Here is a 12,011-nt window from a genome sequence, read left to right on the forward strand (position 1 = left end):
ACGGAGTCTCTCGTGGTTTCCTTGGTGACAACCCTTCCCGGGCGCCGTCACGACTTGTTGCTGGGGGAATTAAGGGTATCTTGTGCGGCTCCCCTGGGAGAAGACGCTGGAGGCGGGAACCTGGCCTCCACCCCACGCGCTTTCTCCCTCTGCTATTTTTGGTTCCGCACCCTTCCGCTGTAATAAATCAGAGCCACAGGCGGGACCGTCCGCTGTCCGTGAGCCCTCCCAGCGAGTCAGGAAGCCCCCAGGTGGGATCGGGGATCCGGGCGCACAGGGCCAAAGGTCAGTAAGTCCAGCTACAACTATGACTCTCACCTACGGAGCACGGAGGCCCTGCCTGCGAAGAGGCCAGACGAGGACGTGGCCTGGGGGAGCCCTGTGTAGTCCCCCACTAGTACCTCTTGAGTCTAGATTTGTAGACTCAGACGGGAAAGACAAGGACTTTGGGCGGTACCCCCAAACCCGAGACAGGAGGATTCGCATGGGTTTAGGGTCCCATAAACTGCAGGCTGCCCCCCGTCCCCCTCCCTGCGGGGTGGCCCGTGCAAGGGGGACAGGCAGGAAGAGAGATGGAAACCCCCAGGGACAAGGATGAGGGCTGGATAAGGGACACGGCCAAGGGGCAGCCTTACCAAGACCAGGATGTTGGGCATGACGATATAGTCGCTCTCCAGGCCATGGGACTTGTCCGGCTGGAACTGGAAGCTCCGATACTCAAGGAATGACACCGTGTCATTGTCATTGAAGGTGATGTTGCTCTTGTGCCTGAACTCCCTGCAGGCGGGGAAGCCGGTGATCAGCAGGCCCCAGTGGCACAGGGACAGGGCACCCGCCGGGAGCCCTGAGGCCCTCACCTGCCTGCCCTCAGCCCACTGCAGGCCTCTGTGAGGTTCATCAGAGCTATCCCACAGAGCACCCAGATCCCGACACACCCCTCCCCCTGGCCAGGGACCACCATCCCTAACAGCAGCCTCCCCCATGCATGCGCCTGCTTCTCCGAGGGAGACAGCACAGCACAGTGGTTCGGAATGTGCACTCTGGAGACAGAGGGCCCAGGCTCCCAACCTGTCTCCATCACTTACTACCAGGGCCTCCATTTTCCCATCTATAAAATGGGGGTGATAACAAGCCCCACTCTGTAGGGCTGTGGTGAGCCCTGAGTGGGTCAGCCCATGTCAAGCCACCAAGTAGCAGCCCGCGGCACAGGAGGCACCGCACAAGTCTCGGGGGCTTTACGCCGCTGCCACCATTATTCCTTCTTGTCTGCTATCCATTCTCCACAAAGTAGCCAGAGAATCTTCGAAAAGGAGAAATCAGTTCATGTCTGTCTCTTCCCGACAGCCCTCCTCTGCATACAGGATCAAATCAAGCTCCTAAATGTGGCCTCCGAGATCCTCACCACCGGCCCGTCCAACGCTCAGGCCTCCTCTCGGCCACCTTCCCCCTCACTCATACCACACCAGCCACTCAGGGCTCCTCCTTCCCAGACTACCAGACTCTGCCTGCCTCAGGGCCTTTGCACCAGCTGCCAGCTCTACCTGGGGGACCCCCTACATCTTCACACAGTGGCACCTCCCTCTCACCACCCACGTTTAGGGGAGTGTCCCCTTGGCAGAGGTCCTCCATGACCCTCCAGTTAGCCCAACCCTGCCCACACCCCTCCCTCTGGCACCCTCCTTGCTTCCCCCTCCTTGCTCTCACCACACTTATGGCCACCTGATGTGTCCATGAGTTTACTCTCTCCCATCGATGTCAGCTCTCTGGGGCGGGGGCCTGGGTCTGCCTTTAATAGGGACTGACACAGTGCCTAGTCCACAGGAGGTGCCCAGAAAACGCTTCCGGAATGAAGAAATAAACATGAACTTTGGCAAGTCAGGCCCAGCTCTGACACAGATGCCTTCCATGGACAAGCCTGGCAGGGACGGGAGTTCTGTGACAGGGGCCATCCCCAAGGGCAAAATGGACAGGAGCCGGGAATCAGGCCTTATCCCGGAACGGTCCTCCCTCATCTCTCGGAAACCTGCTCCGCTCTCCCAAAGACCACGATCCAGCAAAGGGGCCGGGGCAGGTGTGGTAAGGACACGCCAGCAACAAATGTTTACAGGACGCTCACTGCGTGCCAGGCTCTGTGCTTGGGGCTTCCCACTACCTCATCCAGTCCTCACCACCACCCCATGGTGGAGACTGTCATCCCCAGTTTACAGATGGGGAAACTAAGGCCCGGGGAAGGAACGCCCCTTGCCTGCAACCACAAAGCCACAGTTTTTTGTTTTTCCTTTTTTTAAGACTTTATTTATTTATTTGACAGGGAGAGACAGCGAGAGAGGGAACACAAGCAGGGGGAGTGGGAGAGGGAGAAGCAGGCTTCCTGCTGAGCAGGGCGCCCCATGCGGGGCTCGATCCCAGCACCCTGGGATCACGACCAGACCCGAAGGTGGCTGCTTAATGACAGCCACCCAGGTGCCCCCAGAAAGCCACAGTTTAAACCCAAGAGATCGCTTTGCACAGTGCACAGTCTCAACCACGAGAACACGGGATTGGGAAAAGCAGACTGACCCTGAGCAAACCCCCCCACTCCTGGGGGGCCTCAGTTTCCTCATCTGTAAAATGGGGTCCAAACCCGCTAAGACGGCCCACCTGGGAGGCCCAGTCCAGGCCCGTCCGTCCTCACCTGTACACGTAGGGCCCGCGCTCCCGCACCTGCGGCTTCTCCCCCAGGAGGATGGCGTCAGGGTTGACGATGTCGAAGAAGTAGATGGACATGTAGAAGGGGACAGGGATCTCCTTCCACATGTTGAAGGACAGGCTACTGGGGTCGATGCGCACATTCTGCAGGGGGAAAAACAAAGACGACTGTGAGGAGGGTGAGTGGGGCCGCCACCAGGACCCACCCCACCATGCGGCTAGAACGGCTGCCCAGAGCCGGCCTGCACAGCTCAGTCCCACTGGCATGTTAGGGGATGGTCCCCGAGCGGAGAGAAACCTCTCCACACATGCTGCTCCCCCAAGGGTCAGTCCACAGGGAACATATCCCGGCTGCTACTTTTGTAAACGTGTTCTAGTAATAGGAGCCTGATCAGAGACCAGGAGGCAGCTGGGACTGGACTCCAGGAATATGGGCTTCAGGTGGCCAAATGTATCATTCATTCATTCAACAAACGTTTACTGAGCACCTACCATATGCCAGGCACTCTTCCAAGGGCTGGGGACAAAAGAGTGAACAAGACAGACCCCGTTCCCCAGCTCTGTGGGGTCTCTAATCTAGCAAGGGAAAGGCAGGTATTAAACAGGAAAGTACAATGTGTGCTGTGTGAGAGGCAGGGATGGGGAGGAGGACTTGGAACTTCAAACAGAGTAGTCACACGGGGGAAACACAAGCAAAGACAGAATGAACACACACACACACACACACACACACACACACACACACTCAAAAGGCAGTGAGCGGAACACCAGGATTTGGTGGTGGGGGGTAATCCCCCATAGACGCAAGGCCAGTGCAAAGGCCCTGAGGCAGGGTGGTGCTGAGACAGAGCAGAAGAAAACAGGTCTGCAGCCTGTCTATCAGATACACTGGCCTCTCATCCCTTCATGGCTCTTCAGCTCTGCAAGTCCCTGTGTCACAGGGAGGTCCCCCCAGGACCACCCAATCCTCCCCCCCACCCTGGCCTGGCCACATCACGGGCACCACAAGGCTCAAAGTCTGGGTGGGGCAGAGTGCCCAGCCCATCAGATAGACACTGATACCACAGAGTGAGGTGTACAGGGTAGCTTATATCACCTCCCATGTTCCTTTGAACATGGCCTTCCAGAACAAAGCCAGCCAACTCTACTGTGCCCAAACCAAAGGACAGGGGCTCCGGGGGGAGGCAGAAGATAGGAGTTGCCTGATCCAGCTTGGCCCCATGTCCCCAGCCAGCAGACTCTGGGAAGGAGTGGATCTGGAGGCAGCTAGACCCCAAAGCCACATGGGCAAGACAATCCCTTCTTGAGCCTCAGTTTCCCCACCTATACAATGGGCGCCAGTAGCCTCAGCCATTTCTCATTTCACCAACATGACATTTAAATGAAGAAAAGCTGAATTCATTGCCAAGAATAAAAAAATGGAAGATGTCCCATAAAATCCGGATTCCAGGGTATCATAATAATAATTCATAGATCAACACATCTTCCTACCAGCTATGGAAGCCGCACGATCATTCTTACAACCTGAGCCTCTAACACATGCAAATAAAAGCGACTGATAAACGTGATGTGAACAAAGCAGCAAAGAATCTGTGGGATCGTGGTATTGTTTGAATAGCAACAATTCGGTTTTCGAAATCGAGCACACCCCGGAGCCAATCTAAGACACACCTCCGCTCACCCCCCACACCTTTGCCACACCTACTGGCACTTCACCGGCCTGATCTCCCGAAGGAAGGTGACCTCCTGTGTCTCTGAGGGGGACACCGAGGCGCGGCGCAGCTGGGTGGCTTTCCCCCGGCCCCACACAGCAGTTGCAACACCAGGACCCTCCAGGCCCCGTGGGCACAGGCTCGGCGCGTGGAATTCAACCTCAGGCGAGAGGCTGCTGGGCCGGAGTGTGGTCAACCCAGGACGGAAATCCTCAAATCCTCAGCAGGTGCGCAGGGAGGAGCAACAGAGGGAGGTGGTCCCGTCACGCCTTCTCCGCCATCCCCTCCCCACTGAAAAGACACACACAGGGCTAGTAACTAGGGGTCGGCCACCTGTCCTGGCTTCCACAGACAACTCCGCCAGGAGGAAATGCGACTTCTGTCCCAGTTCCTTCGTTTGTGTGTGTGTGTGATGAAAACATGTAAGGTAAGATCTACCCTCTTAGCAAATATTTGAGCCTTGGATGCAACCTTGTTAAGTGACGACACTCTGGGGTTCAGTAGATCTCTGGGATTACTCGTCTTGCATAACTAAAACAATCATAGCAATCACTCCGAGAGTTTGGGAGGTGATGGGTATCTTCACACGTAGACTGCAGGGACGGTTCCCAGGGTGTCTTATCTGCAAACTCATCCAGTTGTACACATTAAATATGGACAGTTGTTTTTTAAAGGTTTTATTTTTATTTTTTTAAGATTTTATTTATTATTTATTTGACAGACAGAGATCTCAAGTAGGCAGAGAGAGAGAGGAAGGGAAGCAGGCTCCCCGCTAAGCAGAGAGTCCGATGCGGGGCTCGATCCCAGGACCCTGAGATCATGACCTGAGCTGAAGGCAGAGGCTTAACCCACTGAGCCACCCAGGAGCCCCTGGACTGTTTTTTAAAATGTCAGTCATACCTCAATTAAGTGGTTTTTAAAAAGACAGTTTCTGGGGCACGCCGGTGGCTCAGTCGGCTGGGCATCTGCCTTCAGCTCAGACCATGATACCAGGGTCCTCGGATGGAGTCCCGAAACAGGCTCGCTGCTCAGTGGGGAGCCTGCTTCTCCCTCTGCCTCTGCGCCTCTCTCTGTCTCTCACGAATAAATAAATAAAATCATTTAAAAAAAACAAACAGAAGAGATTCTTTTGAAAACATACACAAGGGCCCCTGGGTGGCTCAGTGGGTTAAAGCCTCTGCCTTCGGCTCAAGTCATGATCTCAAGGTCCTCGGATCGAGCCCCGCATCCGGCTCTCTGCTCAGCGGAGAGCCTGCTTCCCCCCTCTCTCTCTGCCTGCCTCTCTGCCTACTTGTGATTTCTCTGTGTGTCAAATAAATAAATAAAAATCTTTAAAAAAATACACAAATGTTTAAAATAAACAAATAAATAAATATAGATAGATTTTATTTATTTAACAGAAAGGGAGCACAAGCAGGGGGAGTGGGAGAGGAAGAAGTGGGTTCCCCACTGAGCCGGGAGTCCGATGCAGGGCTGGATCCCAGGACCCTGGGATCACGACCTGAGCCGAAGGCAGACGCTGAACGACTGAGCCATCCAGGTGCCCCAAGTGTCCAGCTCTTGATTTCAGCTCAGTTGTGATCATCGGGCTCTGTGCTCAGCGGGGAGCCTACTTAGGATTCTCTCTCCCTCTCCCCGTGCCACGTGTCCACTCGCTCTCACTCTCTCTCAACATATAAATAAAATAAAATAAAACAAAACAAAACAGAATAGTTTCCAGTTCCTGCCTCGCTCCCCAGCCCTGTTTCTCAGCTGGACCGAGATGTCTTCAGAATTCTGGAATCCCTCCTCCCCTCTCCGGCTCACTCTGCTTTGGGGACAAATCACGGTCAGAGAAATGTGTCACCAGATAAAGCCATGTGTCCCTCTCTCTCTCCAAGAGAAGGGGCTTCCAGGATCTGAGGGGTCCACCCCCTTCTCTGGGCACCCGCTCACAGGGAGGAATTATTCAACGACCCAGCTCTGCCCTCTGGCTGGGCGACCGAGAGTCACGCTGCTCTGTGAGCCTTAGTCTTCTCATCCACAAAACGAGCACGACAGAGCCGGTGTGAGGCTGAAATGAGTTTGTTCCGGTGAAGTGCTTAGAGCAGGGTATGGCAGAGCCCCGGGGGTCTGGACGGTCAGCCAGGGAGTGCCCGACTCCTCTTCCTCCCCATCCCTTCCATGCCCCACCCCCACCCACAGGTGGGAACAGACTTTGCACTGATTGTGATCTGAGTCTGAGCAGAGGCAACTGAACCGGGCAGCGGATTAGATAGCACTGCCTGCCAGGCTCCCGGCCTATCACCTGATGTGGCTGACTTGATCCCCACCCCCTCCCCCAAGGTCAAAGACCACGGCCCGGAACACAAAGACTGGAAGAGATGGCCCACGTGAGCCCTCGCAGGACGCCACTGCCTCTCCTCCCACCAGACCCGCCGAGCCCATTCCTGGACAGTCAGCAGAGCTGCCTGGAAGAGGGGATGTGGGAGCCGAGCACTGGAGAAGGGAGTTGGACTTGGCCAGGGAAAGACGACCAGGAGGGAATTCCTGGCAGGGCTGCAGCCTGTGACCCGGCCAGGAAACAGTGGCTCCCTAAATGCCCATCAATAACAAATACGGTCTCAGAACATGTTTAAAAACAACTCCAGTGAAATAAACCACCACATAACGAAACAATGGGGGGCACTGCTCTATCACAAACAGAACCGGCTGCTAGCCCCAGCATAAGCCTCCAGGGCACATGCTAAGTAACAAAAGCCCCAAGCAAAGCAAACAGAGACGCACTGCCTGAGTCTGGCCACAGAACATCTGGAAAAAGGGAAACCACCGGGACAGAAACCAGATCAGTGGTGGCCACAGGGCTACGGCGAGGTAGGCGACCGACTGCAAAACGGCATCAAGAGACTATCTGGGGGGCACTTGGGTGGCCCAGTCGTTAGGCGTCTGCCTTCGGCTCAGGTCACAATCCCAGGGTCCTAGGATCGAGCCCTGCATCGGGCTCCCTGCTCTGTGGGAAGCCTGCTTCTCCCTCTCCCACTCCCCCTGCTTGTGTTCCTCTCTACTGTGTCTCTCTGTCAAATAAATAAAATCTTTTAAAAGAGAGGGAGAGAGAGAGAGAAAAGGCATCAGGCTGCACACTTAAAAAGGAGGAACGTTCTCGATGAACCGTGAAAACATGATGCTACAATTTCTGGATGGTTTAAGGTTGTACGATTCACATACCATAGTTCACCCACTTCTAGGGTCCAATTCAAGGGTGTGGATGTGCGTGCAGAACTGTGCAAACACCACCACGGCCAAAGCCCGGAACACACTCATCACCCCAAAACCAGACCCCACGCCCACTAGCAGTCACGTCGCTCCCCCAGCCCCTGGCACACGCCCGCGTCTACTTTGTATCCGCGGATTTGCCTTTTTCCAATACACAGAAGCATCCGACACGAGTCGTCCGTTTACGTCCATATCACCCACCTTCTTAAAACAGGCAGAGGCGCAAGAGAGACCCCACGGGGCTCCTCTCCCCTGGCATCATGTTTCCATGCTGTGTCCATAACACGCCTGCTTTTCGACTTTTATCAAATGCCTACACCTCCCTTGAACGACCAAAAATCAAGAGACAGAACGTTTTCATCACACCGGTTAAAAGGTGTGTGTTTGAGCACACCTGTGCTCACTGCCATCCGAGGACGTGACTCAGTCTTCACGGGGAAGGCAGGTCCGCACACGGATGAAGCCGGAGGACAGGACTCCAAGTGACGGGAGCCAGTCACAGGACAGAATCTGTGAGTCCGCTAACACAAGGCGCAGAGAGACGCGGAATTCCTATCCTCTCCCGTCCCGGCAGCAAGACACGGGCCGCCGCCCACCCCCACCATTCTGCAGCCCACGCAGAGCTGGGCTTCTGCGCACGTCCCAGCAGGCAGAAGGAACGGACCAGACCTGCTGGGGGAAGTTGCAAGGACGTGAGTGAAAATAGACAAGCTGCAGAAAGACGCAGTCAGTCAGGCCTCTTTATAGGAATTTGTCAAACATACAAACTAATGTGCCACCTTTGATGTCTTGAAAATAAAATGAACACAGAAGCTGCCATCTTAATAGTGGCCTGGTCTGGCCCCTGTGGCTTCTCTGGGCATTGCATCCTGCCCCATCCCTGTCATTCACTCAGCCCAGTCACTGGCACTCTGCTGTCCCGTATATATGCAAACTTCTGCCCCAGGGCCTTTGCACTTTCTGCCTCTAATGTTCTTCCCAAGGTGGCCATGTAGGCAAATCTCTCATCTGATCCACCCTAAAACTCCCTTTCACCTGCTGCGTTTCCCTTGGTCCTTGTCGCCTATAATTACATCTACTGTCCTCTGTCTCCCCACTGGGTCAGAGTCTCACAAGAACAGCACCTTCATCGGCTTTGCTCATTGATTCACTGCTTGGTACCCAGCAGACACTCCGCACGTTTTTGCTGAGCCAACAAGCAGTATGAACTCTGGAATGACTAATACTGACTTGGAAATGGCCAGAGAGTGGTTATCGGCTTCCTCCTTTGAATATGTTTTAAATAGCTCCTACTTGAGAGCATTTTTTTTTTTAATACATAGAGAGCATGGCCTATTTGGGGCCCAGCTTGAGCTGGAGCAGCAGTTCAGGAGACATGGGACGGCAAAAATGACAATGTCACATACATTAGTTTTTAGCTATCAGTCTGTTTCAATTAAGTCAATCTTTAAAATTACAAATGGGGTAAAATTCTCTGGCTTCGTGAGCTGCAACCTCACAGCCAGGCCCCCCTCCATCCAAGGGTGGGCTCCCAGGCTCCTCCATCTGCCCCCATCTCCTCCCCAGGCTGGGCAGGGAGGAGACCCAGACACTGCCTAGGGAGGGACAGAACAGCAGTCCCAACGTGGAGACGGGGAGCGGTGGTCAGTTCTGCCTTTCAGAGAGGCCTGGGAGGGCGGGAGGGGGCGGGGCGGGGATCCTGGGTCAGCCCTGCCCTTCACAGAGAGGTACAGGGAAGGCAGGAAGAGGCCAGGGATTCACGCGCCTGCTGCTCTTTGGGCTGGCCTCCAGCATGTGGCTGGGATAAGCCGTGAACAGGGAGCAGGCAGAGGCTGAGAGGGGCCTCGTGACTCCCAGAGCCTTCACTGTCCCTTGGCCACCAGTGGTGAAAGCATGTGACCTCATTCAGAGACCAGAAAAGCATTTCCCACCAGATCCCAAGAGCCAGGAAGTCCGAGAACCCGGCAAACACCACACTCGGGAACCCTCACCCAGCACACCTCGCTGGCCGGGAGGCCTCCGCGTTCCCCCGGGGCTGCTCTAGCAAAGTCACACCTGGGGCTGGGGTGAGAGAGGGCTTCTCACCTTAATTTCATCCACAAAAACCCTATGTTCAAATAAGGTTACATTCACGGGCACCAGGAGTTAGAACTCGGGACATAACTTTTTTTCGGGGGGGGGGGGTGCTGTGGGCACTGCTGAGCCCAATACAGGGGCTAAGGTCAAGGCAAAGCTAAGTGACCAGAGTGTCACTTGAACCCACACCCACCCAGCTTGGCATCCTGGCCCAAAGCTCCCAGGGCCCATCCGCACCCTCCTGACGCCAGGGGGAACCGGGAAGGATTCGGCAGGAGGCTCCGGCCCCACCCCCGTGCTCCTCGGCACGCCCACGGACCCCCACGAGGGCCCTCCAACTCGCTGCCAGGCAGGAAGATCGGGATAACCTCCCGGCCCCCAGACAATCGTGGAAAGACTCACCACACACTCCAACCATGCCCCGGTACCCCAAAGATTCACTGGGCATGTGCCGGGGGCCCAGCGGCATTGTGAGCACAGTGATGCCCCAGAGAAGAAACCAGCAAGGGCCCTGATCAGCAGATCCCCGTGGGACGGAACATCTGGCCCTGACGCAGACTGGGAAGGAATAAAGCCAGATGGAGTGGGACGGGGCCGGTCTGTCCAACAGAGCAGTCCAGGAGGGCCTCTCAGAGGAGGCGGCATTCCAACTGATGCTGAATGAGAAGTTGCAGTCTCCAGAAGCAACTGGCATGTTAAGGAAAAAAAAATTTCAGCTATTCTGGACAGGTGTGCCATCTCCAGGAGTGGGATCTTTTATTTTTCATTTAATCAACACACACGTGGGCGGGCTTTTCTGTTTCAAAAAGCTCAGTATAGAAATCCCCAAGGCATACAGCCCGGGTGACCCAGAAATCCCCCGTCCGCAGGAGGGGCTGGTGGTGCGCCGGGAGCACCGGGCTGGACATCGGGGTGGACCTTCCTGTCCAGTCCAGCAGCCGCCAGCCGTGGCCCGGACCTGAACACCCAACACCGGGCCAGTCCTGCGGAGCTGGGCCCAGGCATCAGCTACAGGCCAGCTTTGTCCAAAAAAAAAAAAAAAAGCAAAAGAGTATACATTTATCTCGTCAATGATTGGTTTTATTTTGATCCACAGGCTGAGTGGGTATCTTGGATAAATAACAGTAATTTCGGGGCACCTGGGTGGCTCAGTGGGTTAAAGGCTCTGCCTTCGGCTCAGGTCATGATCTCAGGGTCCTGGGACTGAGCCCCACATCGGGCTCTCTGCTGGGCAGGGAGCCTGCTTCCCCGTTTCTCTTTGCCTGCCTCTCTGCCTACTTGTGATCTCTGTCCGTCAAATAAATAAATAAAATCTTTAAAAAAAAAATAACACTAATTTCACCTGTTTCTTACTCCTTTTTTTATGTGGCTCTTTTTAAATGGGGCCCCTAGAAAATTTCACATCACACACCAGCACTCACTTTCCGGGTTTGCAGTATCTTCTTAGAAGCGGCACAGTGGCCAGACCCGACTGGACCCACCTCCACCTTCCCATCTGTGAGGCCTCCAGGAACATCCCGGGGCCTCAGCTTTCCCATCTGTAAAATGGGAATTGGAACAGACCCCACCTGGCAGAGCCATGGATGAGATTTAGGGTCAGTATACAGCAAGCACATGCAGTAGGTGCTCAATATGAAGCAGCCGTGATGATCACTGGGCTGCCGTCCACCTTCAAGTATGAATTCCTGTGCTCGGCATTCAAGGCATCACCTTGTTCTCCCACCCAAGTCCACTCTGGAAAGGTGGCTCAGCTCACGGCCTCCCACGGTCCCTGCCCCCATGCTTAGGATGCCCCCGACACCCAAGTCCAAAACCCCACTCAGCAGGTGCCACCTCCTCCATGAAGTCCTCCAAAGCTGCCTAGACAAGCCTGCCTGATCCAATTATGATTGTGCACTCATCCCATGCACAATCACCCACCCTGTGCTAGATGTGATGGTAGGAATTTAAAGACACAGAGAGAAAGAACACGGGACTCTGCCCCCGAGAAGCTGGGGAACACACCGAAGTCACAGGGAGAGGGAGAGACCAGCTTGCTGGTTCTGCACCCACACACGCGCGGCCTCACACTGCTCCCGGGGCTCAGGGAAGCTTCACAGAACAATCATTAACTTGACCTCACCACGGAATTGCAAAACCTAATCCCTCCCCTGGTGATAAGAAACAGACTCCAGAGGAAACACACCTCCGAGCCCGGGAGCCAGGAGGCCAGTTGGCACACACGGCCCAGTTTGGAGACGGGACCAGCACCCCGCCCACCCCGGATTACCTCCTGCATCCCTG

At 55.1% G+C, this 12,011-nt stretch overlaps 1 protein-coding gene across 3 annotated transcripts in view; it reads right to left on the bottom strand.

Moving 5' to 3' along the window:
• Positions 1-12,011, bottom strand: part of SCARB1 (scavenger receptor class B member 1) — a 66,841-nt gene that overhangs the window by 28,305 nt on the left and 26,525 nt on the right. For all 3 annotated transcript variants that reach the window (XM_046025736.1, XM_046025735.1, XM_046025737.1), the window contains 2 exons: positions 2,675-2,832; positions 636-777 (listed from right to left, as the gene is read on the bottom strand). In XM_046025736.1, the coding sequence (XP_045881692.1) occupies positions 636-777; positions 2,675-2,832 (300 nt within the window). The remainder of the gene's footprint in view (positions 1-635; positions 778-2,674; positions 2,833-12,011) is intronic.

Source organism: Meles meles, chromosome 12, assembly GCF_922984935.1.
Source record: "Meles meles chromosome 12, mMelMel3.1 paternal haplotype, whole genome shotgun sequence".
Lineage (NCBI taxonomy): Eukaryota > Metazoa > Chordata > Mammalia > Carnivora > Mustelidae > Meles > Meles meles.